Source organism: Hylaeus volcanicus, chromosome 8 (genome assembly GCF_026283585.1).
Source record: "Hylaeus volcanicus isolate JK05 chromosome 8, UHH_iyHylVolc1.0_haploid, whole genome shotgun sequence".
Classification (NCBI taxonomy): domain Eukaryota; kingdom Metazoa; phylum Arthropoda; class Insecta; order Hymenoptera; family Colletidae; genus Hylaeus; species Hylaeus volcanicus.
This window is the reverse complement of record NC_071983.1, coordinates 6,542,755-6,570,721: the sequence shown is the minus strand read 5'-3', so window position 1 is coordinate 6,570,721 and position 27,967 is coordinate 6,542,755. Positions and strand designations below refer to the sequence as shown.

General features: G+C 45.2%; 1 protein-coding gene across 2 annotated transcripts in view; it reads left to right on the top strand.

Annotated features, from left to right (window-relative positions):
• LOC128880739 (uncharacterized) overlaps positions 1–27,967 on the top strand; it is a 215,688-nt gene that overhangs the window by 56,157 nt on the left and 131,564 nt on the right. For both annotated transcript variants that reach the window (XM_054131123.1, XM_054131124.1), the window contains exon 14: positions 20,296–20,340. In XM_054131123.1, coding sequence (XP_053987098.1) covers positions 20,296–20,340 — 45 coding nt within the window. The remainder of the gene's footprint in view (positions 1–20,295; positions 20,341–27,967) is intronic.

Sequence of the window (27,967 nt, the reverse complement as noted above, 5' to 3'; positions counted from 1 at the left end):
GGTTAATAAATTGCTACATATCTCGCTAGGTTTCAGTTGCACGTTTATGGCTCGAATTAGCAGCAAATTCATCCCGCCGTTCACGCTAGCATAGTCGAGTTGCGCGGTCATTTTTCATGTCATAACGGAGCTAGACTCTATCAAGGAACGAAATCGCTGGCAGGCGCGTCGTTGGCCGTCTCGGACCTTCTTTCATCGGTTTCTTGGCCAGTGACCTAAAAAACCACGATTTGACGATCGTGGCTCCCCCTTTATGGCTACGATTCGATCCAAAAAGTGCGGCCGAGATATTCGATTCCCAGAGCTGGTTGCGGTAAATCTCTTTCTAAGGAATTTATGTTGCGGAAACGGGGTTGGCCGGGGGTGCGAGAGGTCGCACACGCCAATTCGAAGATTAATGCAATTTCGACGGATTTATTTTCTTCTCGAGTTCAATTTACCAAAAAAAAAAAGTAGAACACGAGAAACAGGGAGAACGTTTCGTCGAGAAGCTACGTATAGATTATTCCATTAATCGCGATCGCATCCGAGATCTTCGTTGCTCTTTCGAAAACGCAAAAATGTTCCGGAAAAATTACGCGATTCCCATCCCGCGAGAATGTTCGAAAGCCATCAAGTTTAACGACGTGCACGGCAAAACTGTGCAACATGCGAAACCGCATTTAGGGTGCATGTTCTGGCGCCTTCGAAGAAGCCACGAGGAACGCAATGCAGTCGTTTACCGCCTGCAAGAGCGTATCGATGCTGGACACCGATCTGAATATTCAACGAAATAATACAAGCATCTTTGGTTATTTTAATCGCTGCATTGTTTGACGAAGGTTACTCGAAGATTATTCTTCAACGAGTCTCTGATCATCCCCTGTACACATGTTGCGAAATCTAAAGAAAAAGAGACTATGTCGCTTGAAAGATGACTCGCGACCTTGAAAGGACCTCGAAGTGACCTTAAAATAGTACATAGAACAATATTTCTTCCACTGTGATATTTTCGTCTCTACTATCGGTTTATTTTCTCTAATAAGAAAACGGAGTACGATTCCTTCCTTCCACATACACTTTACTATCTCGCGGAATCGCTCGAAATATTCGAGCCGTCACGATAAGTGGGACCCTCGACGTTATTAACGACGGCATTTTCAAAGCGCGGAGCAGCCAGTAGAATCCGATCTGATTTTCCGTTTCTCGACGGTTCCCTTCGCCCGTTATTCGCCGAGGACTCCCTCGGAATTTCTTTAAGGACGCCACCTTTTTCCAGAGGGGCTGTCGAGCCCGATCCTGGGAAGGTTATCGCAAATTTTTCTCTCCGGCGAGTTTCGAATGCCTGCTCCGCGCGAGGAGTCGGAGAGAAGAGCCAAAGCCGAGGAGATTGAAACCGAAAGGAACAGGCTGAATCGCGTTCGCACGGCCCTGGGCAGACTATACGCATCGTGTGCAACGCGCATAATACAGCTCGACGATGTCTGAGAGCACAGAGCATACCTCTATTCCCTCTCGACAGAAATGGCTTTGTACGCTCCCTCGACCCCACCCCCGTTCCCCGGCTTCCGTTTTGCCTGCTCGACCCTTTGCCCACCGTCGTCTGAGCTGAAACTTGTGTCGTCCCTGCGTTCAACCAGTCGTCGATTCGCTGGCTAATTCGCTCGGGGCTAATATCGAATACGGCCGGGTCAATGAAGTGCGATTCGGTGTACGTTCCCAATGCTGGGTCGTTTCTGCGTCTTCCGAGACCACCGGTCTTAAAATATCTACTGATAGCTATCGCGTTGCTTGAAACACCCCGTGTAAACCAACTGACCATAGTGGACTCGTTCTCAGCCTGACCTCTTGAACGAATAAATTCAAGAAAAATACCGCCTGTTCGTTTGTCTTCTTTTGAAACAACCTGTACAGATTCATCCTGCACACAACTGACCGTGGTAGACTCATCCTAACCGTACCTAGCTTATGTCTGATCAAAATAACTCAGCGACCATGCACCTTCCACTTGCCTTCTTTTAAAGGGACCTCTCCTGCTTCGCGACGAATCCACCTGACCATTGTAAATACATTCCAAGCTCGCCTGTCTTATGCCCGACCCAATCAATCGAGAAACCGTCGATCTTACATTCCAGTTAATTCTCTTTTGTCCGAATCTGTACCAACGGTCTTGTACCAACCATCCAACCCGTTACAGTTTCGATGCCTGCTCACTCTAATTAGCCCTACGAACAAATTCAGCCGCAAAAAAAAGGGCTATAAAATTTTAATTACACGTCCGTGTCTTTGTGCATCTTGCTAGGCCGCGTGGTCGTGCGTCGAGTGGTTACCGTCCGCAAAAACGTGGACGCTAATGGGGAAAACTTTCGGTTCCGACGCCGGGCGTCGAGTTCCCGTTGCGTTTCCAGCCCGGCATTCCGGATATTCGTGATTATTTTTTGTTGCTCGTCCCGCGCCGCGAACGGACCCCCTACAGCACGAGATTCGAAGTGCAAAGTTTCCTCCTTTTTTTTTTTTCGTATATTTGTTCAGCAACGGTGGGTACAGTTGAACGGGCTAAAAGCATCACACGGGATAGGGGGTAATTGCAATTTATAGCTAACCCGTTTTTCAAACATTTGTTTCCTGTGTCACGGGGATTCTCTACCCTGCTTTCCCTGAAGAAGGAAATTGGAAAAATGCGAGCAACGATGTAGTCGAGTCAATTGCAGTTAACTCGAGTGCAAAATTATTTTCAAGCGCTACACCCATGAGTTGTAATTACACTCGAAATATTGGACGTGTCTTGAGCTGGAATTAAAATTGTCTTCGGTGGTTTTCTCGATTCACCGGTTCGAGAATATTTCGACTTGGACTGTTCGATCGCTGGAAGTATGTTCGAAACGACGTATCGTTTGTTCGAGGAGCAACTTCGGATCGATACCGCGATCGGGTTCCACGCGAAGCTCGGTTTTCATTCCACTTCTCTTCGAGCAAAGTTCACTGGGAACGCATCGGTTATGATCGATATAATCGTATCAGCGTCCTAAGTAGTCCATTACTGGCGCCATAGTTTGCGTCACCCGCTCGAAGATTCTACCGTTCCCTTTAACGATCCTGCTGACCTAATTAGTATCACAGAAGGGGTGGATTCGTCGTCGGTGTAGGTGAAATTCGCAGCATGTCAAACGGTGTGACGCTTGCTCGAACCTGGTACTCTAAATTCTCTGCGTTCGCATAGTCCACGTTCGCAGTAGAATGAACCTCGGGCCTCGTACCTGGTCAGACAGGCCAATACCGTCTTACGGGCAAGCATTTAACGAACGTAAATAACCGTACGATAGTAATCGATTTATATTCTTGCGTATAAAGTCTTTATCAGGTCTGGGTTATTGTTATATAAAATTATAGAAGAGGCATACCGAATATTAATTTCAGTTTTCAATTAACAAATGCTGACTACCTCCGCCACGGTTGTATATTATATAACATATAATCCTGTACCTTACCGTAACTCTGAACTTGACCCAAATTATAAATCTCACCATCTACTGCAAATGCACAGTCGCGATTATTATTCCAAATATAGGTCCTCCAATTTGTACACGAACGCAAATTAATTTCCATCCAGCGATATCAAACACGCTTTACACAAAATTTACTCGTTGGAGGGGACTCGATTCGAAGCACGTAAGCGATACCGAAGCGCTGTCTATCGTACTTAACACCCTCACCCTCCCTCGCGATGCATGCGTAAAACCCTGTTTCCCGGCACGTAATTGGGACTGAATATTTGATCGCGCCAAACTGCGCAACCCCGACGAAGGTAACTTGCCCTGGATTTGCAAACGCGTCGAACGATTTTCCGCAAAATTTTTGCTTCCCCCCAGTCCCCTCCCCACTCCCCCCCCCCCACTCCCCCTCCGGCTTGAAATCTCGTCTGCGGGTCTCGCGGTTGCTGAATTCGTGATTGCTTTCGCTCGTTTGCTTTGTCGAACATTAAGTTTCAGGGTGAAGGGATTACAAATGCAAAGTACCAACCTTCGTTTGCCTTTCCACTTACTTTTCGTGTGTTTTAATCGCTGGGACGCAATTTTAAACGTCGGAGAGCAATCTCGAGCGTTATCTCTTTCGACAGGATCTCGAGGGAAATGTGTTAGTCGATCTATTATTTATTCGTGAGCTCTCGAGCAGGTTGGTCTTTGGTTCGATAATGTTTTGCGCGATTGGAAATTTTTCTTGCCGAATGACGCTATATTCGAAAAACTCCAGGTTTTGATATCTCAGAATGTATAAAAACGAATCTTACTAAACACGTCGTATGGAGAAAAATGTACTTAAACACACTAGATAGAGTATATATACCTGCGAAATAATTACTACCGTTTCTTACTTTCCATTATATATCTTTCTTTGAATTATCGCGAAACGTACCAATACCATTTAGTCTCGTTCAGGGCAATTCTCGAAACCAGTTCGTTAACTCGAATAATTCTCCTTCCGATCGTGTCAAAAAATTAACCCCCCGTTGATCGAAGGGTAAAACGGAACCCGGGGTGTTCTTAGCGCAAATTCGCCGGTCTTTTCACGGCCATTGTTCGCGCACGTCCCACGGTGTTGTCAGTTCTTTTTTCCGGGAAGCAAATGGAACGACGATCGCCATTGTTCTTGGCGATCCGATCGAACTGCCTCGAACAATGCCGTCTACTAAATCGAATACGAGAAGAAGTGTCTTGCGCCGCGCCGCCCGACGGAAAACGCCATTATTCCCATTCCTCCGCCGCGACCTCGATTCGCTTTCCCTAAGTCGTTTTCTCGGGATCCAGCCGTGTCTTTGATGCGAAGAAAACGAGGGCCGACTTCGGGGGAAACGAAAACACGGCCCATTCAACTTCTCCCCCCTCGTCATTTCCTTCGTGACGGTACTCTTTCTTTTTTTATTATTTTCTGCGACACAGATTCGTGGGTTATTTTTCATTTTGAGGACGGCATTCTTTTAGATATTCGTTCATTTTTAATTTCTTCTGCGACATTCGATACGATGATTATTTTACGTCTTCGTGGCACCAGTGGTAGCGATTCCTAAAGAAATTCGCGTTTGTTTCGGGGTAGTATTTTTTTTGCAATACTCCTGACGGTAAAGAAAACGAGGACTGTCTTCGGGGGATTGAAAACAGAGCCCATGCTTTCCCGTAATTTCCTCGATGACAAATCCGTCGACCTACAAACTGCGGGGAACTTTCCACTCCACCTATCGATCACGCGAAACTTTGCTCTCTAATTTCGCGACGAGCCTCGGCGTCGTAGCTGGTGTCCCTTGTGGAGCGTTGTTCTTCGTGTCACGATGCCTCGTGTGATGGATCTTGCAATTATTATTATTGGGGGAAATTTCGATGCTTGCGAAGAAAATTTAATTATGGGGCGAGCGTGAGCGAGGGATTTACATATTTTTATTTACGTCCGAATTTTTCTCGTTTAGCAACGAAAAATTCTTGGTTTCCTGTTGATAGCGTTTGAGATAATGATACGCGAGTTCCAATCAGCTCGTCATCTTTAACATGGACCTTCGTCGAATCCTTTCCTCCCTTCCAGCGAGTCCGTCGCTGAAATTCTTACTTTCCACCCAGCCTTGCCCAGGCTTTCGCAGAATTTATAATCCCTCCTGCAATCTTAATGTTCGTGCGCCGGGGTAGCGCAAGGGAGGTAAATGGAAATTCCTGTCCGAGAAACAGAATTTCTGAACGAAGTGAACGCTGAAAGGATTCCTTACTTGAATTTGCGACCAAGAACCCCTGGTTCTTGAAGGGACACGATGGTCGTCGAAAGAGTAAACATTTTCTTAATCGATTAGGGGTTGGAAGCATCCGTGGGAATATTTCTTCGTACAAAAAGAGCCGTACATGTTCCCTTTTAATACTTGTGAATAACTACGCAAAATTTGAAGATCTCATTGTGCTTAGCCTTTGCGAGAACAATTTTCAAAGACGTCTTTCTCAAACTTGACGAGACTCTAAGAGACTCTTCCTAGTTTGACACTCGGGATATTTTTTTCGCGAGACTGATTACGTCACCCGTCACGTAAACTCAGCATTCCTATATACAGTTCTGCGAGTTCTATCCGAATGAATAAAGAAATATCCTTTCTACCATCGAAACGGACGGCGAAAGCTTCGATGTTTCTTCGTTCCGGGTCGCTGATCGCTGGGGAAACGGCGGAAGATCGCGGTAGTAATCAGGGCGAGAGACTCGAGAGCCGACGCGGGTAGTCGGCGATCCAATGTAAACGTAATCACCGTGCCAGGATTTTCCGTGAAACGTTGGTCCGCCTTTGATCTCGGCTCCTTTCGAGTCGCGTTCGCCAGTCGAGGACGACTAGCCGCAGGTGGCGGAAGGAAAAATCTGGCTTCCGCGTAGCTCCTATTGCCAAAGACATCCCCGAGGGTCCATTAACCTTCTGCGGGGTAGTGGTGGGTGCGGGGTGACGGGGAGGGGGGAGGGAATAAACAGACGGGAGTTTCGCCCCGAACGAGGGGAACGCTGACGGAACGAGGCCGGGAAAAGTGGAAGGAAGGGATTGAAGAGAACTAAATGGAGAAGGGAGGGGGGAGGGGGAGGGGGAGGGGGAGACAGGCAGTTCGGGGTGGTGATGGCGTGTCTGGATATCGATCCTGGCTTCCGGGATGTTACCATCGTGGTCCCTTTGCGTGCGGACGCGCGGCCCACTAAGCCACGCTGTGTGCGTGCCTCTGACTCGTGTCAATATACGACTTGGGCGAGCACGGCTGGCGAAACTGGATGGCGAGGTTACTCCTTGAGCGAAAACGAGGCGAAGATGTGGTGTGGAGGTTTTTTATGGGGGGCTTCGTTTCCGAGGGTATCGACGTTGAAGTCCGATTGGGGCACGCTGACTTGGAGCGAGCGTCTGACCATTGCTCGGTGATGACCAGTGACCAGTAGATTCGCTTCGTATTCCTTGAAAAACAAAATTTAAAAGAACCCTCGGAACTGCTCGAAAGGTATCAAGCTCTCTAATCGGCCAAGTAGAAAGGGCGAGCAACGGTCAGACGCGCACGAGCTCCAAAAGTTATTTAAAATTCTTTTTCTCGGGAACGAAGCCTCCTGTACAAAAACCTTGCTGCACATATTAAACTCATTTTTGCACGAGGAATCACCCTATCGCTCGGCTGTTCCATCCACCCTCGCCCTCCCTCTATACTCGCATGCTGAAGACGTGAAAGAGCAGCACGCACGTGGTTCAGGTGTGTGCTCGAGTTCATGCTCCGCGAACGTGCCGGATGTAGGCCCTCCGTTGTTCTGAAAGTTTCTCGGCGAGTTGATAGGACCGCGGAGGGAGAGAGGAACTACCGCATTTTGCGACTGTCGGAGGGTTGAGTGACGGTGTCTTCTCTGCGACACGAGCGATATTGTTGTAGGATTTGTACGCGAGGGCTGTCACGGGGGGAGAAGTCACAATAGCAGTGCGTGCATATACAGCTGCTAGCAAACACTAAATCGAAAATCGATTGCAGCAACTGAATTTACCTTGAAGACATTCATGGTTTCGCTTTTGTTTTCTCTAATCGATTGATTCCACTCGTTGCAACGGGAAAAGTTGACTCGAACCATTAACGACGACGTCGATTTTGGTTTTCAAACTCGAGGATGTACACATACTCGGTACAGAAGTATTCAAGTGTAATTAGGCAGGTTAACGCAAAATTGATACGGGCACACAGTCGAATAAAATTGTTGACAATAGTTTCGGAAACCTTACTTCTTCGATTGATCATCTTCACCTCTTAACATGATTTCGTTGCTCCAAAATACAATTACGTTCCGAGATCGAACCACGTTTCTATAAACCTTCAATCTACTTTTTGTCTAAACCCACCAGCTGCCAAACTTCTGTTGTCAGTCGTTGAATACAATTACCGTTGTTGGCGAAAAGCACCCCTCAGCGAAACTACGCATGACCGACGAAAACTCCCGCAGTTCGTACCCCTTAAAAAGCGGAGAAGTACACATTTAGACGGTCGTCTGTGCGCGCGATCAAAGGTCAGATTCTAATTAACCACCGGAAAGCACGAAGATTTAGTTTCGCTCTACCTGAAGGCCTGGATGAAGGGTAGGTTTCTGGGAATTAAACGCAAAGGACGGTTACGTGGCACGCGTAATTAAACCTGACGTAAATCCAATGCGAGTTCGCGGGAGCCAACAAAATTTTTAAATAAAATTTCCGTCCGCTCTCCCGCCTTTCCGGCGATACAACGATTCGCTGCAATGCTACGCCAGCGCGAACACGCTCCGCTCGTGCGTGCGTTTTCGCCGCTCTACGCGGATTTCATACTCGCGGACGCATTTTACGGGAACAATGCGCGCGAGACCGAGCAGGAATGCGGAACAAACGCATAACAAACAGCTGCGACTATTCTCACGGGGCGTTGCTTAGATTTTGGAGCGTTTCGTTACCTACCACGCTCGGATCCCCGATTATTCTGCTACGAATTGCTGGCATAAATTCTCCCTGAAGGAGATATTTGTTTTCGAATTTGTTAAGCTTCCTCTTGTGGTTGTACGAACTTTGGCAAAAGGGCTGGCGGGTGATCGAGTAACAGAGAGTTGGTGCTTTGTCGAACTCTATTGTGTTTAATTCAATAAATGTTCGTATTCTATTTGGGGTTTTATTTCGTATTTTTTCCCGCGTCTTTTTACATTCTATTTCCGTCACGTATAGAAAATTGACGCGTATTTTGTATAAAATTTTCGACTCTACGTCGGAATATACGAAATATACGGGTTGAGAGTTTCTTTGTAAAAACGTAATTCTATTCGAATTGTACGATACACAATTAATTTCAAATTGCACGGTATATAATTTCATTCGCGTTCTACGCAGTCTGGAATTAAATTTAAATTGCAAAGCATATAATTTAATTCAATTTAAATCTCATCAAGGCTCGTTAATAAATCCAGCCTCAGACCAAATACGCCCAACAGGATTGAATTGGACTAACCAGCGCATGATCTCAAAGGAACGTTTACGTACCTTCCTGTTTCCTTGCGGCCTGACAAGTTCTCCCGTTGTTAATTCCGTTGTTCTCGAACACCAGCCCCGAACTCCCATCGGTTTAACGATATAACGCGCTCGAGGACTGCTCGGTCGTTTTTCGTGCTTAAGCCGCATCGGACAAATTGCCGAATGCACGTGGCATTAACACGGTAATTGACTGCGTTAGCCGGTTGTACGACGAGCGTCTCGAGAGGATTTCTTAATGAATCGTCGCTCGAACGGTCTGCCTGCGCTGCGAAACCGAGCGTCCCGTGTCTGCTTCGAACGCAAACTCGGGTATTTTTAGCCGGTGATCTTGGATCTTTCCTAGTCATCTCTCTGATTCAATCGACGACACCAGGGATTCTCAGCTGGTGCTCTTAGAATTTTTTATTTCTCTCTTGGACACACAGATTCTCTCCCCCCTCCTCCCCCCCCCCCAAATATATACACAGTTTGAATGATTATATCTTTAGCCTTTATTTAAATTACAAAAGAAAAAGAACAGGGTACATATTTTTTTGGGACACCCTGTATCGAATGTTGTCTTAAAAATGTTAAATGTGAGCGAGTTACTCGATTATGAATCTTGTTAATGATTAAAAAAAATTTTCATTTTCTCTTGCTTCATTCAACGATTGAATCAAGAGTTAACAAAGAATAAACAAATCATCCCCTATCGGATCTGTGAATGTTTGCGTGGCAACTGTTAATCTAAATACGGCTTTTAAATTCAATTCTTGAAACAATACGTGTCTCAGAAGTTACGGAGAGACGTCTGTTGTGTTGTGCGCAGAATGCGTCTGACTGCAGACAGTCCGCTGTCACTTACAGTGTCTGCCTCGGCCTCCATTATTCCCCTTCGTCCCCCTCTTATACGTTAGTCGTAGAACCATCAACTGGTTCTCGTTGTACCTTACCCCATGGCTTCCGAACGTTTAAAAAATTAGAACTACAGCTTCGCGGCGTAATCGTTCGCGGACTCGTAAAGAAAACGTCGAAAATTCACGACGCGGTAGCGTCGTAAAATGTCGGGTCGCGGTTCTCGCGTCGTCGGGGTGTCCTAAAATGAAATCGCTCACTGGAGAGACGATAACCTCGGTTTTCATCGACTTGGCCACTCGCCAAAAGAACCTGCTTTAATATCGCGTGACACGTACCAACCCGCGTGTATGCACCGCGGATCTGGAAGAAGTGCGCCGTGAACGGGTCGAGTTTTCGTTCCGACAGAGACTTGAAATATTACGTCGTATCCGTGTTGCAAACTGTCCGTTGTCCCACATCCTCTTCGATTAGCCATTCTTCTGGCAGTGTTTCGATCGTTTGCTACGCTCGAGCCACGTTCGACTTTGCATCGTTGACTACATTCTCCTTATAAAACGTAATTTCTCGCGTGACATGCAGGAATTAGTTTCGAGAGAACTGGGAGACTGTATATGCTTTGAGAATGACCTTAAAAATTTTCATTGCGGTAGCTCAAGTGTTTACAAAGTAATTCATTGTTTCCTACACGACTGCATACGGTTGAGATACCAATACATACAACCATCGATCTACGTATATGTATCTATTAACAAAATTTGGAAGAGCGTTGTCCTGCAAAAACTCGTAAATAATCCAAATACCGCTTATAGACAGTTGTTTACCTTACCTCGAATGAGAATATCGTTTAAATTGTTTGGTCGTGGTTTAGATCGTCCCAGAGAATTGAAAATTGTGTATATAGCTATGAATAAAACATCCCGAATAGAAAATCGAAGCTCGAAGCTTTATAAAAAACCCCCGGCAGGAATTATGGAATTTTTATAAAGCCTGGTGCTTTCGGTTCGCCAATGGTCTCGAACTTCCGGATCGATGACGCGCACAATGCGTTCGAGACGAGTTAAATCGCAAAAGAGTATATCGTCCGCCGATATTCCGTACTTAGCGTTCCGTTCGAAATACCGGTATAACTCTCCGAACGCTGCCTGTTGGTCCAGATTTCGAGGGGGTGGAGGACAGAGTTATGGAAATAACGGAAATGGAAATATTTACACAGAACCGCGCTTAATAGCTGCTGGGCCGCTATTAATAAACCTGGAATTGCGAATCGGGGAAGTAGCGAAAGAAAACTCGGACTAGACACGAGACGAAGTAATTGATAAGAAAGGAAAGCTGAAAACTGAACCAAGATGACGTTTAATCATTTTTCGATGCTTTCTATTTGCTTCGAATATAAATTATTTCAGAAGGTTTGTTCTCGAGCTGCTTCTTTCTCAAGTTTGGAAAACGTTTATTCAAAGAAAAAGGAAAGGTTTATTTTTCGGTTAGAAAAATATAATTTGTAGTAAATGGAAGGAAACTGCTATCGAAAAGGAGATTTTCGAAAGATTATTTCTTATTGAAAACGAGATAGGGATGGCCTTTTAGAATGTAACCCAAATCGAACTCTTATCATACAATATTCCTCGCCTAAAATAATTGATAACTTCCAAACAATTCTCACTGAATATTCTCTCTAAAAAAAAAGAAAAAAAAAAAAAGAAAAATAGAACTCGTTCGAGCTTTCGAAATTATTCCGTGCATCGGTTCCCTAGGAATGTACGCGCAGTTTTACCGATAAGCCCCAGCGAACGTCCATGGTGGAATATTGTTCCCAGGGAAATCGCGAATTAACGATTCGACGACGAGCGAGCAGCGTTTATTCAGCAATTACGCATTCGCTTGGTCGCTCGTTCCCGGTCGAATCGGCATGGTTCAACCGACAGTTACGAATGTTTCGCGTTCGTTCGTCGACCCTTTCCCCACTGGACCCCGTGTTGGCCGGCAAACTCAAATCTCGACGATTGTTCGCGCGCAGGTAAATTTCGTAATTGCCAGAAGCGTTTAGCTAGCAGCAATTATTCGTACGTGCTCGGACCCAACAATCAACCGACTCAGCCCTGCTCACGACGTTGTTCGGGACAACAGACCGCGGGAGATTGGGTTGCACACGTTATCGGGATAACAAGGGAATTAATTTCGAGCCGTCTCGATCGCCGATGCGAGCGCGCGACGCCGTTTCCTTGAACGGGGCGATTGATTCCCTTTGGAGGGCGGTAATGCTAAACTCCTGGGAGTTCAGCCACCAAGGAACGGGGTAGATGGCTGTGGACGTTCCCACGGAGTTGGACAACTCGGTTGTTTTCAATATGGCAGAACCGTATCGAAGAACACGACAGGGTTCGATTGATAACGACGGGTCAGATGTATCGAGTCATCCCACGAGTCCATGCCACTTGTCCTGCTATTCGAATTAATGTATGAAACGTACCATCGAGTGTTACGAAGAAATGTAATCACCCCTTTTTCTGGCAAATTCGTCATACCGTCGCTATAGAGTTCAGGTAGTTGTATATTAAATATTAGGTGGACCGAAAAGTAATCCTTCGGAAAATCAAAGGACTTTTTTGAATAGTATTAGAAGATGGTGGAAATCATTTTGTCGATTAGTATTTAAGATTTCTTTAATAAATAAATGTTGATAAAATTTTGGAACGATAGATAGAAGATGAAGCGAGCAATAGTTTACGTTTTAAAGCTTCAAAATTTTATTCTTCAAGTTTCCTGGTACCTCTGGAACACCTTGTACATTCTTAAAAGTTGCAGGATCGATTTGTCGAGTTTCTAAGAGTCATGAAGGGTTCGATTTTTGACTTAACGAGCTTCCTTTCGCAGCGGGAACAAAGGCGCCCGAGCCTTTTGTCTCGCGTTTCACAAACAAGCTTTGATCGGCTAAATGCAAGCGTATCGGGCCGTGTCGGAGTTATGGCGCTAATAAAAACAGCCGTTATATATATCCACAGTCAGCGGGTCGCAATTAATCGCGTGCCGTCGTCGTCGGCGAACGCAAGGAACGCGTACTCGTGCAATAAACATCGCTCACCGACCGTTTACAATAAACGGAGTCGACGGAGGAAACGATCGACCGTTGCGGTCTCAATTTCGCGTGTCGGGAAAGGAATGGAAATAAATCGGCGGGAGTAAAAGCGTAAAAATTGAGATAAATTTAAAAATAGTAGAGGAAGAGGCGTTGGAAATAAATGGGAGGGAATAGACGAGGGAAACGGTAATAAATCGAAGGGGATAGAAGGGGTTAGAGCAAGAAAAATAGAAATAATTCAGCAGGCACTCTAAAAACTGACAGAAATTGGCCCCATTAAAAATATCTTCAAATTAAAAAATGAGACTCGGTGAAATTACACATTCCATTCGCATCGAGGCTATGGAAAGGTTAGTTTTAAAGCTCATTCACCATCTCGTGATTATTTTTCTGCATTCGATTTCCTGTATCTCGCAAACAATTTGCCCATATTTTCCACATTGACAACGCGAATTAAAACACGACCGTATCTTCCTTTCTTCGGCATCGGGAAGCATTAGAACGTCTCAGTTAACGCTCTTCATTAGCGAATACGCGCGTTTGAGAATATTGGAGGCCTCCCGTATCAAAGCAATAGCAATTCTCGAGCCGGTGAGTTTCTCCGCTGTAATCATAGCCCCGTGCAGCTCGACGAAAGCCGTGACATTAAAGGTTCCGGGAACAGTCGCGTGTAACTTTTCCAGCAGCTTTCGGTCGGCTGGAGCTCGCGAAGGGAACTCGGAAGTGCTTGGCCAGCAGCCAGGCCAACTTTGTCTCCCAGTTTATTCCGAGTCCTTCGATTGATCGATTCGCTTAGACGAACGGGGGTGGGATCTCGGAGGGGCAAGGAAATTGAAAGGCGCCCCGAAGAAGTGCATCGAGATTAGAGGCCTCGAGGATAATGGACTATTAGCGAGCGGAACGAGGGAGCTGCTCCAACTTGGGATCTCGTGCTGGATCCCACGTAATTTTATTATATCGATGCTAAGTCGCGGGTTTCGATGAACCAATGAAATAATGCCAACCCGAAAATTACTGATCCTTGTATTACAATTGGAAGGGATCGTTTCTATTTCAATTTTCTTACGGACTTCCGTGTCAATTTATTATTTTAGCGAAAACTGCCGACCTCTCGATAAATATTTCGTTACTTCGCCACAGAAATCTTGGAGCTGAGATAAAGATGGTTCGGAGGAGGGCGGGAAACAGGATAGCGGGATTTTTATTCAAATATTCAGCATGAATATTCCACTCGGTTCGAGACGATTAAAGAGACGCTCCAATTGCTCGAGGCACTCGTCGACTGATCCAATGAATGACAGTTGTTCAATGATCGCGGAGACGGCCGTAAAACGATGAATCAATGAAACCTAAGTTGGCCGTGGATCGATCGGAGGCTTGTTCCCGAGCTTTTCCAGCTCGCGGAAAGAATACTTACCGCATCGGAAATTTTTCAACGACCCGTTTGAATTATAGAGACAGGCCTCCCAGTAACTCGAACCATTCATCAAACTAATTGTACCTCCCATGGAGACTCCCGCTGCGGCTTCCAAGAACCGAATTAATCGTTCCGCGGCAGAAGTTAAACGGAAAATGCAGTTGCAATTTTACACCGACCCTGTTCCCCACTTCGCCGTTAAATAATCGCTTTCGACGTCCTCGCTATTCCATTACGGGATTTATCGTTGAATTCGCGAATTTCCTCCGTAAATTTGTCGCGAACCTTTCGCTGGAGTAACAAATTAAGCAAACTTCTGTTACGCAATTATGAATTCCCAGTTTTATTTTCTGATACAGTCAGTCGTACTTTCTATGTCTATTGAAGAAGTTTGACTAAATTAAGTAACAGTTTCAATATCACCGAATAAATTTTTCATTGTAAATACGTATATGAATAACCTTATGCATGTACAGTCAGTCCCATAAATATTCGTACCCTCTATATCTATTGAAGACATTCATTTGAATTACGTGGTAAGTTCAATGTTTCCAAGTGTATGTTTGTATAAATATATACACGCATAAGCTTATTCACAAACATATTCATAATGAAAAATTCATTCGGTAATTTCAAAACTATTATTTAATTTAGTCTAATAATAGTTTAATATTAATGGACATGAGTGTAAGTGTACTTCATCCTCATTTTTATATTTATAGGTGTCGACAGTGCCAATTAGCCTATTAATAATATAACAAGGTATATTAATTACTAACTAGTTAAATTACAAGTTGATTACATTTTGTGAGAATTTACTAATACTGTTTAGAGTTACAATCAAATTTTCTTGGCTGATCCGACTCGCTTGATAAATGTAACGGCGCCTATCTCCAGGAAGCTTCCCCCTCAGAACATCTCCTATTTTTTTCCGGTTGATCGCAGCGGGGACTGTTGCTCTTGGGAAGTTCGCGAGGTTAATTTCACGGCGTGGCGAGTTGCTCTGCGCGATGAAACGACGCGTGACCCAGTTAGCGTGGTCGTTTCCCAGTGCATCGACCCGAACGCGCATTTATTAAGGGTTTCGTGTCTCGAGTGAAAGAAATCAATTTTTTCCTCCCTGTTTCCCGTCTTCGCAAAGTTTAAGTTTCGACGGTACGCGTCTAAAACAGTAGGTCAACCATTTCGACCGTGGGAATCATTAATAACACTTCAGTTTAGTGATTTATTATTCCACTGTTGGGTTGCCAATATTCTCCCTCCAAAGAGTCCAAAATAACGTCAGTCGATCCATAGTCATCTCCACGAGTGTATACAATTTCCATTGAAAAGAAAAGCGATGAAATTTTATATTCGCGAGAAGGACAATTCTCAAATCCCTAGAGTCTAAAATGCTCTCCATTGGTGGCCCACCCTCGAAGCTGTTGCAAATCGCCTACGTCCAATACATTGTTCGCTTTTCCATCTGGAACTCGAGGGAAAGGTCCTTTAAGGGCGTCGTGCGGACGCCAAGGGAGCTGGAGGCGAGCGAAGCCCATCGTCGATGGGTAAACGTCCCATAATTAAGTTGTCTAGGCTCTCAGGCACTGGCTGTCCGTCCAAGTTCTTTACACAGGCGACTCCTGATGCGAAATCGATGCCGGTGGATGACGTCGTCCTGCCAGGGGACGGCGGTGGTTCAATAAAAATTCCTCGGGAGCCTCGACTGGCAGGAAACGTCGTCGCGCGCGTAGACTTTGGAATCGAAGCAGAGACGTACCGGAGAAGGAGAAACGGGGGAGTTTCGCGTCGATCCCGGGCCACGGGGGTATGTCTTTTTGAATTCCGAGCATAACGCTGGCGAGAGGTGCTCGAGTCACGCGTTCCCGATAAAAATTTCTCGATTCACGCGAGCTCGCGCACGTTCCAGCCCGTTAGAACTTTTACTCGTGGGCCAGCGACTTGGGAAAATTTATCCTGGCTTGGCGTTTCGTTTAGGCGAAATAATTATTGGAAGATCTCGCGGTTGATTTCTTTCTTTAGAAGAAGCCATGCAGCGTTTTCGTTGGTTCCAAGATACTAGGCCCCGTAAAATTGAAACAATAGTTGTAGTTGCTCTTTAAAAATTACGAATTCTTTATAATTCGGTAAGCAGGGATGTCCCTCGTTATCTCTTCGTTATACGTGAATCTATCGACCCTTGGCCACTTTAATTAATTTCATATACTATTATTCTTTTGTCCCATTCTCGCGAAACATTTGCTAAATATTTCAAAACTATCCCCAGAGATGAATAAAATTTACTATTGCTCTCGTGCACCTATAAACTCACCATGACAAGATTCGTAATTCCCCTTCAACTTTCCCTGTCCATCGCGTGGAGTTTTTTCGATCGAACGAGCCGAAGCGAATTACAGAAAAAGTTCCACCGCTCTGATCGATTCCCTATAGTCGTCGACGAGCGGTGGAACTCGATAACGCGGTCTGAGGTAGATGGTCGATAGCAGGGTATAATTAAACAAACGGAGGAATGGAAATTATGCGGCCTGGGAACTGACTCGGTGGCGGACAGGCCGAGATGAGAATTCCGCGATGGAAGCTATTCGCGACGCCTCGGAGGACCTTTCGATAAAAATTCCAGGGGCGCCGGGCGTCGATGGTAATTTCTTCCTTGGCGCGTCGGAATTCCCCGTGATCGATCTCACAAACGGGAGGGGATCATTTGGGGGGGGGGTGCAGAATTTCCTAAAAATGTTTAACAATCATATATGGGTGACAGGGATTTTCACTGAAAAACTGAATTAATTAATTCCAAAAGCGTCAGCAAAAATTACTCACACCCTCCATTATCGAATCTATCAATGCTATAACTTCACTAAAATAACATAACAATTTATTGACCAGCGAGTACACTCACGAATATTCCATCAGAATTAAATAAAAAAACTGAAGAACCTCGACACTTGCTGCGTGGACCCAGTGTCCTCTTCGTCCTGTGCAGCCGCGTTAATAAAATACTCATGCTCGAATGTACCAGTTGTGCGGTCTTGAACGTCGCTTTTCCGGTGGGTTTGGACCGTTTTCGCGAGGGTATCCATCACGATCGAGACCAATTGCGCGCAAACCGAGCGAACGGAACGAACGCAATTTGTACAGATTTTCGCCTAGCTTCGCTCGGCGTTCAAGGCGTCCGTGGTTCGCTACCTCGGTTCTATTATCGCGGAAATAAACCCAGTTGCTTTCGTTCCAAGGAAAAATCGGCGCGATAAATTCCCGCGACTCGTTTCGGCGACGTTATTTACGAGTCCGGTCTCGCCTCCGAATATATATCGTTCGGCGCTGTTTATAGTCGGCCATTTTTCCGTGCCCCTCTGTACCTAACGACACGTACGACACTTTTAAGCCTAACAGGTGGCAGATTATTGAACGTCACGCTTCCCGAAAAAAATGTGTCGTCGAATTCATCGTTCTTCCTGCTTCGCGATCCTTTTTTCCTTGCTGGCTTTTTGGAACAATCGATGTATTCCGGTCTTTTCTTCGGGAGGGGGTTGGAAAGGATGTCTCTTGCGAGCCTCGAGTTGTTCGAAGGTCGATAAAATCGTAATACACACGTGAATTTTAATAATTAGGAATACAGTTGCGACAATGAAATGTAAATTTGTATTTAAATCTGCGAAAGTGGTTGTTGGAATGTATGATGATCGAATCCTTATGGAACAAATGTGATCGAGGAATTACAATATTCATGTGAATTTTAATAGGGTCCGTAATATTTGTCGAGGATTAATAAAACATAAATACGACAGTTACATTTTAATCGAAATTATTTTACATCAAGAGTCGAGAAAAACTGCCTGTCCAAATAGTCTTTCGCTGCAAATCGGAAACATAACCGAAACGAGACTCGATAGACGAACTTAATAGAACGTAGCTCGTTGCGTAGGAGGCCAATAATTGAAAATACGTACGGGGTAACAAGGAACAGTAACTGCGCCCGAAATATCGTTGGCCGTCTAGGCGGTCGCGTTGTTTCCCGGCGTAGCATCGTCGATTACCATATTTTTTACGACACAGTCAATATACGAGCGATCGTATTCACGCGGCCGGGATGCGCACGGAAATGGAAATGCATGCACGACGGCCACGCAGCTGTTTCGCATACGAGATACAAACTGTTCGAATTTCATGGAAACCTCCGACCACCCGGCCATCCAGGCGTTGTCCTCCCCCCATCCTTCAAAATATCAATTCGTTGGCTCGCGTTTCGATTCGGTTAGGCTCGTCCCCGTATCTCTTTCGCGTCGTCGAGCATATTTTTCGCGATGCCGCGATATATAACGTTCCTTGCAACAATTTTCTCGTTTATCCATTTCCCATCGTTTCCAACGACCGACGCCGGGGCTTCCCGTATTTGCTGACCGAATTAATTTTCCGCTCGCAGCTGGAGCCTTTCGAGTGGTGCTGGACGGCGTGTGTGCGCACGTGCGAAAGTATGGAAGCCAAGGGGGACGAATTGGATCGGTTGGAGTGTTTCCTTGAATTTATTCAATGATAGACTCGATGAGACGTGGCGCAGAGCAGACAGTCTTGAATTTGCTTATGGATTTTCTGAGACTCGAGTGTTTCATATTTCGAGAGCTATTTTAGCAGAGTTTCTAAGGGGCTAGCTGACAAGCAAGTTGTACATATTTTCGTTCTTACCGTTCTGGTGCAGTGTAATAATAAAATAAACGATCCGTGTACGTGCTGGATGTCAGTAAACTAAAATTAACTTAAACGTTGATTACATCGATCACAAAACTCCGATAAATATGAATAACATTCTCGACCCAGCGCACAAACGGAATTAATTTTCACACATACACGCCTCCGGACCCATCTATTGATAAAATTAATTAAATTCTTATTGCATTGTTTGACTGAATTCATCGATTCAGGTTCAAATAAAATCGGGCATTCTCTCAATTAAATTCCCATTGCTTTGTATTTATTGGCCCCGAAGAATTCTCTTCCCGCTTCTCGCCTCTAATTAAATCAGCGGTTTTCCTAACAGAAATGTCCGTTTCCAAGATCGGTATCGCGTTTCCGTGAAACGTCCATTTCCACGCGGACGTTTACGCGATTCGTGGCTCGTCCCGCGTACCCCCGATCAGGCCATTTCCACGTCGGGGCGAAATTCCCTCGTTTCCCCGGTCCCGTAACAACGCGGGACGAAACAGAGAAGCCGAAGAACGCCTGGAACCCCGGAATACATTACAAGCGTGTCACGTTAATGCCCGAGCTGCACGCGACAGTGTTCCGGCGTATAACACACTCGATTTAACTGCGTTTAGTTTTAAAGCCGGTCGCAGACCATTTCCCTCCCCCGACCCTTCTAGCGATACATCGAGTTCCACTTCCCGTTTTCTACCTGACGGAACATTAACACCCAGGGGTCCGCTAATGTGCGTTCTCTGTCGTGCAAACCGGCTTAACGTCCGACGATCTATTCTCCAGGGACTGGCGATTGTCCTCGAGCATCACGTCTGGAGATTTCTGGGGATTTTCTCGCTATAAGAAATCACTGTTGACGCCCTCGACAAATTTTTTCGGGTGATTAACCCTTAGGATTGTTTGAAGCAGGTTGTTTGCGGGAGAGTATGATTAAGTAAGTGTCGGAGAGGGGATTGAGTAGTTGCTTAGGTAATGAATTTTATCGAGTTTCGGTACGTAGATTTGAAATTTATTGAGATGGGTCCTCAAATGTCGTAGTTTAGGGTGGTTAAATGACACGTTGAATACGAAAGGATTCGAGTGTCTAATTTAATTAATATTAATATATGCCAAATGAAGCAATCGGTGGATTCGAGTATGTAAATTTGTTAAATCAGTTTAAGTCAGTGAATTTTCAAATCCATCTGTTTCATAACTCTGGATGCATTTGAAAATTGCCTGAGAATATCGCGAGACATCCGCAGTAATATAATTCGGGGTTCTCTTGTATTGTTTCAGATTTCTGCCAGCCTCGTCCGGCCCGACTTACGTTCCAGCAGTTAGGTGAGTGACGTTGACGTTGTCGACGGAAAACACTGTGATTTTTCGTGCTCGAGAGATTGCTTTCTGGCCTTACCCTCGTCACACATATAATTCACGATTGAAACTTTTTTTAAAAATAACTGATATAAAATACAGAGCTATCTTTAATTCTAACAGAATGTATCGATCTCAGGAGGCAATCCTCGTTTCTTAAAAACTAATCACCCAGGCTACAACAAGTTGAATATGATCAGACAGCTGTCGAATACGCCCAGATTTCTGCCTTCCAGGATTTCGCGTCGAAACTCGCGCAAACTTGGGATATTATTTACTCGGCAAACTGCTTAAGGGCTCGTGTTCCGTGTGCGTGTTCGGTTCTCAGCAAACACGAGTTCTTAGCGTGGGTGCGTGAAAGGAACTTCGGCTTCCAACTGTCAACCACTTTTTCGTTATCGCTGAAACGTTTGTACCATTTAACTGCGTCGATTAGCATGCTGATTCTTCCTATCGTGGCCTGACAACGTAAAGAATCGAATAGAGTAGATTAGAAAAATTATAGGTTTCCATTTTTTAGTTTCTTAGACCTTTCAACCACCTGCGAAGTTTTCCATTTTCCTCGATAATTAGGTAAAATTGTGTGGTACGATACTTCGCAAAAAAAATTATCTGCAATTCTTACTTTATTAATTCCGATATGAATAATACCGATATGCGTAGTCTCGCTTAAAATTTTCCCCTCCATTCGCTAGCACCACTGTCTTTCGCTTATAATTACAATTTCGTTCTCCCTTCTGAACCACCACTGCAAAATTCGTCTTCCACGCTGTAAACCACAAGCTCCCCTCTCGCCCTCTCCTATCTCCCTTAATTAACAATTACACAAAGCAACCGGTCGGTGAAAGCAGCGTCTCGAACAGAGAAAGAGTGGCAGGATGTTTCGCGAGTCGCGTACAACCAAAAGAAACAGGAAGAAACACGCGAGTCCTGGAAGGAAATATATATACATATATGTATACCCGCTGTCGCTTTCCGGCAGCGTGGATGTTACAACTCGTGTGCCGCCGTCGCTGCATAGAAAATGGGGAGATATGAAAACGAGAACTACGGCAGAAATGATTGCATTTGAAATTGGTGGAACGAGTGACGAATAGCGAGCGACTGCGGGACGGTCGCGGCGAAAATACTTTGCCCCACGTGAAACACTATTTTTAACGACGCGTCTACCTCCCTGGTCCCTTCTCCATTTCTGGTTTCGTCGACGGTAATTCCATGTAGGGAAATAAACACGCTGATACCAGCTGGGACAGGCTGATATTCCACGCGGAAATATAAACTTGATGTATGTGCAATCGAACATTTCTTCTCTCCTATTTGCCTAGGTTTATTCTGTTTTATCTATAGCTTATGCTTTTTTTTTAAACGTCGGTTTCCGTAATGCAATTCATGGAGAATATTACAGAAACAGATATATAATTACTCGAGGCTTCTTAGTCATTTTTCTTGGACACATTTTAGCATTAAATTCTGCCTTTTTATTGTATTCCAGCTTTCCTATCGTTTCTTCTTGCTTTCACTTGTTCCATTTCCAATTATCCGGATAAAAAAATTTTCATCAAATAAGGGAAAACTATTTGAATATAAAACACCTGGAGAGTAAATATCTGAAATAATAATTCTCAAGAAGGAAAAATTATTGGACTATAAAATGCTTGGCAATGAGAGTACACGTCTGAAATAAATAATTCCTAAAGCTCTCGAGGACCCAGCTCAAGAGATCTACTCCCCAGACCACCGGTGATCCAGCACCCGACCCCCGATCCCACCTTCCGTTTTATCCTGATATAATACGAGGGGTGGGTGAATGGTAGTCGAAGGAAAAACGTTCGTAGCTACGGGAGAGAACGTGACGGACGTTATCGAGGGAACGACGTCGTGGGAGAAATCACGAACGGAGTACATACGTGCGGTCGTAGGGACATTCTCAGCGGTGGGTACACGTAGAAGAAGAAAAATAGCGCGGAGGAACTCGTGGAAAAACGACAGGCGAAAAAAGGGTGGGTGGGTAGTGACGCGACTAGGGATTCAACGACAGGGTGCAACTGAAAATTAACATACACCGGGACACTCTGCGACACGTCGCGCGTCTATCAGGAAAGATAATGGGAAACTTTATTTAACTTTTTCGCGCGGAATTCAACCCGCTTTGAGTTTCGTTTGAAATATTTCTCGAAATTTTGCGAACATCGAGTATATACGAGGAAAACTTGGGCAGGTTGTTCTTTATCGTAGCAGACAATTGCCAAAGAGATATCCACCGTTATTCGTGAATCTATTGTATCAAAAATTTGGTCCAATCTAGGCCATGGAATTATGGCTAGAAATTTGCGACAGATGGATGTGAATAGTCCCTGGCGCCCTCGTTGGGTGCGCCGCTGGCCGTGCGAGCGACTAAAAACGCGGGAAAAGGAAAGAATCGACGGGGCGACGGGCAAAGAATGCATTGAGCCAGACCGCGAATAACCGAGCACGTAACGTCGTACTTTTCATTCTCCGATCAGAGCGTGCTCGCCATGGTAAAAAGAAAATCGAGACGATGGACGCCCGAAGAAAGATGAAATCCCAGAGCAGAGGGGTCGAAAGGGATGTTCGGACTGGAACTATTTCCGAACACCTGCCCGGGAAAATTTATCTCCCTGAACAACGAAAAGATTAAAATTCACAAGAAAATAGAAAATTTCTTCCTCTACGATTTCTTCGTCTAAATTTCGTCTCGTTTAATTAGGAACGAATCAAAATGGATACCTGATTTTTCGGACCCGAATTGATCACTGCAGAATCGATCCATCTGGCGAGAATGTGACAAAATATAGGTAAACAATTCACGAGGTCCAAGAGGGAATAAAACATACCGTACCGAAGAGGGCGTCCAAGGGGAGGGTAAAAAGCCGTCACGAAATGAAAGGGTTACTCGCGAAAGGTGCAAGAGGGTGGGGCTCGAGGCAAGCAACCGTGAGCAAGAAGAGTTTGCATCGCCTTGCATTCCACTTGACGGCACTTCTGCGTCGCCGCCTGCTCCCTCTTTTTACTTCCGGTTGCGTTGGTCCCTGGGCATCCTCTTTTTCAGCGTTTCGTTCCGTCGCGACGACGAACGCCGACCTTCGGGAGCCTGGGCCCCAGAATCGACGAGCGCCTGCTTTAACCAGTCACGCTTCGACGGGCACGAAAAGCTGACTCCGCGTCGAATACCCTCGTTTTCGTATCCGCCATGAGAACTCTAAGGAAACTCCGTCGAGGTTCAACCTCGCGCGCGAGGTTTAATCAACTGCTGAAGAGGGTTGTTCTCGACGCGCGAGCACCTCCATTTCTTTGAGTTTACGATCAAAGTGGTCCTGCGACGAGACCTCCTCTCATGGCTCGATACCTTTCCTCCGATTTTCTCTATCTGAACCCTATAACTCTGCTGTGAGGTAGATTCGAAAGTCTCGATATTTGAGGATGAATTACATTCATTTGGGACGAAGGGAAATTTAAGTTACAGCGTTATAGCAACGGGGAATTTATTTACAAACGATGGTGGAGGTTCGTGGAAGATGGCAGAAGAGGTGTTCTGTCGGTAACGCTCGGTAAACTAGAGGATGGGATCGATAAAGCGGCCAGCACTACTGGTAACGTAGAGCAAACTGTCGATAACACTTTCTACTACTCTTACCGACACGATGCAGTACATTACCGACGAAATGTTTCGCTTTACGAGATGTAAGAAACAACCGAAGCGCTCTCGTACGAACCTAGCCTAAAACTAATTACCAAATAAATTCCAAGCCCGCAAGAGTTTAACTACGTGTGAACGTTTCCTTAAAGCCATCAACTGAAACCATCACCTCGTTTCGCGCTATTCCGTCCACGCGACCAAGTCAGTAGCAGCACGACGCTTTACGACATCTCACGCTGCTAAATGTCGCGTTTCTGGGGAACTGGAGGAACGAGTAGTCCAGGGGAGGCTGGCTCGTTCCTTCCGTTTGGCGGCGAGCGCGACGATTCCTCGGGGAGCTGTAAACCCCGTGCACGGAAACAAACCGTAGCCGGCTTTATGGGGTAACCGAGAGCCCCGAGCATCGATCCGTTCTCAATGCATGAAATTAAGACGTTCCTCGAACGTTATCAGCCCGCCGGTTTATCGCTGGGTGGGCCGGCATTGTTCGGCAACTGTTGGGAAATCTGCAATGCGGGTTCCCGCATGACTCTGACCGAAACCGTGGTCCAAGTATCCCGTAAAAATTGCATTGCAGCTCGCCCAAAGGACCCCGCGCGACGAAACTTGCTCCGAGGAGAAACAGAGGTCGATTCTGGGTCGAAGGGGAATGAGGGTGGCTAGTACCATTCGGGGTTTCTTATTTCAATGAACGCTCTAAGGAACAAGAGTGTTAAGGAACCCTTTGGTGTGGCGTTTTCGAGTTTTTTTAATTCTTTGGAACAGGTACTCTGGAGGTTCCAAGCTTCGGTGTCAAGCAAAGATGACTTCACTGTCAACACAAGTAATTAAATTCGGAAAATGGAAAAGAATCAGATTCTTTGTGTAAAACGGAATTGGAAATGCGCAATGTTGTTTCTTCATACGAGGTGGAGTTTTGGAGAAAATTGGAGTTGAACATTCTCGGGGTACGATGGAGTGTCTGATCTATGCTGGCTGTATCTACTTGCCTTAAAGTCTGCACTCTATCGATCAAGACTTGCGACTGTATTTACTCATTCCAATTAATTAGAAGATATTAAAGTCTACTTACGCCACGGATGCTTACAAACACCGCCCATAAGTAGAACCAGACAGCAGTGGACAGACACACACCGAGTGTCTTTAAAATCAATTTTTTATGAAAACGGAGCCTCGCGTGAACAAATTTCGTTACACATTCCCGGTTCATTTTTACTCGAAGAATCAGCTAATCTCGGTTATTATCAATCAATGGAGGATAATAATGTAGCAATGGAGGATAATAGTATCCCATAAAAATTGCCATTCGAACCATACAACTACTCGCTGCAATACTCTCTGTCCTTCCTGCCTTCCTTCCTTCCTGTGCAAAAGTATAGAAAAACAGAAAGCACCGAAGATGGTATTCCGAGAATTTATTATTCCACTAAAGTTCCTGCCCATTTCTAGTGGAAAGCATATTTCAAGCTCTCGGCGTACTTCGGTAACGGAATTTCCCGCTGAAAAAGCGCTCGGATCAATTATGCATCCGGCAAATTTGTTCAAGGTATCGAGTCAACGTCTGGCAGTCGACTTGTTTAAAAGTAGCGCGCCGAAGTGCGTTACTTTTTCCTCTTTGCCTTTCTCTTCCGGGGCGCGCATTAACGTAACAAGATTCATCTACTGTCCGGTTGCATTCTTCGAGATAAAATTCCTCCACGGAAAAATCGCGGCGGAATAAGGAGCGGCTGGGGGTGCGGTGGAGCCGGTAACGATCCTCCTTTCGGCGAGTCGGAACGATCAACTTTTCAACTTCCCGAAAGTCGATAACAAGTACGCCTGTCTCTCTCGGAGAGCGTTCGAGGTAGATCGTATCCTTTCTCCTCGGCGACTGGCTCGGAAAATTAATCGCCCCTTTAGGGATGCACCGCGATGCGGGCGTGTGTTCCGCGCCGGAAACCGGAGAACAATAATAACAGCCGAACGGGGACGGGGCATGATTAATCGTCTAATTGCTAATTGGCGCGGTACCCACGCCGACGAGCCTCTGTGTTAAGCAAATACACTGGCGCTGATAAATACGCGAACGCGAGTTATCCAGGCTGCATTCGCGAATAAAGTGACGTGTAAACGGCGTTGTAGACACGAGGCTTGCATTTTGGTAGAGACATTCGTTGGGAGGAGCTCTGGGATGCTTGGGGGGGGGACATTTTTTAATTGGAAAGGGGGAGGGGTAAGCTGTTTAAGAGAGGTACAGGTATTAACTGTTTAAATATTATAATAGATATAATACACACAATCAGCACAAGTATTCATACTCTGTATATCTATTCAAGAAATTTGTCTGAATTAAATGTCAAGTTTGACTACCCGATACGTGAGTTATGCCGTACGCGTAGATCACTCTGAGTATCCAAAGTTCTACGCCAGTATTGCGGTCAACAGTTGGAATGAAAAACCAGATACAGCCTTGGAATCATTCATCGACTAGTTCATCCGTCTCGCATTTCAGATAAGGGAACGTTCTCAAGCTGAAAAATTCTGTTAACATACATTACGCTCTCGCGAGGACACCGAGTAGAATCACGGGCTGAATACACAATTTATGGCTAACGTAGCAAGGCTGCACGTCCGGTAGAATTAATGCTCGAATGTGCGACCATGCGCGGATCTTATTAATTTCACGAAACGCCGGTCCCGCTCAACCAGACCCAAACGGTTTCTAGGATTTCAGTGGGATTTGGAGCGATCACGCGACGGATTTGAATTAATTAACGCGGATGCAGCGGGCGAACGTGAAATTTTGCCGCAGCTTCTGGTACAGTTGTCCTCGACGGAAACGAAGAACAAAGAGGACCGTAATTGAATCGATAATACAATAATCGCGTCCACTTGATAATACTTTTGTTCACGTCCACGGTAATTGTATACGCGACAGAGTACTTTTAGACAATTTTTAATTACCGTGCTACATCGATTTATTTATTTTCTTTCACTCTCGTCCGGGAATTTATCGATTTCCGCTCAGCTGCTCGATCGAATTACTTTCGCGATACATTTTCTAGCTCTCCCATTGTTTTTCTATCGAGTTTTCATGGAAATTCTACTTTATCGATGGTTTTATATGGCCTTTCTTTGATCCCTGTTAATTTTCTATTAATCTCTATTAATCTACTAATATTTTGGCTTTTTAACAATTTCCCAAATATTTCCCTCGCTTTCAACCGACTTTTTCGAAATTCTAATTCTTTTTCAAATTCCCAACAATTCGTAACCGTGTTTTTTTCCGCCACAGTACCAAATAGTTTTTCTACCTAACTTTTGACAATTTTATTATCAATGTTCCATCGAATTTCGCGCAATTTCGCCGCCAACTTCTCGCCCGAAATTCCCCGGGAACACTCGAGCGAAATGTACGCGACGGGATGCGGCGGCCATCGACGACACGTTCCCGCATAATTTTCCTCGAGTTTCGCCGACAATTACGCGCTATCATATTAATGAGCACCTACTGTAACCGGTAATCACGCGCGGTGGGGGCTTGTTTACCGGACGAAACGAGATCCGCAAACTGCCGTCGCAATTTCTCACGTATCGTCCGCGTATTAAATTAAATATCAAAATTCGCGCGATCGATGCCCGTAATTACCTGTTCAAACCCCGTTGCCGATCCGATTAATCGAATGATACGAACTCGAGTGTACGGATCGGCCGCGAATCCCTCGGGGACGAAATCGTACGGTGAAAAGACTGAAATCGGTTCGATTGACTTCAATTCGGCGGTATTCGACGAGTAAACAAGAATTGTTGAAAACGAAGGAAATTTTTGTCAAGTGTGTCCAATCATACAAAAAATTGAGGGGATAAACAATTCTTGGTACGATCAGGAAATATTGTTGCACTCGAAGAACACAATCAGCATTGAAATGTATCGACTTCCTCAGGGAATAAGTTTAC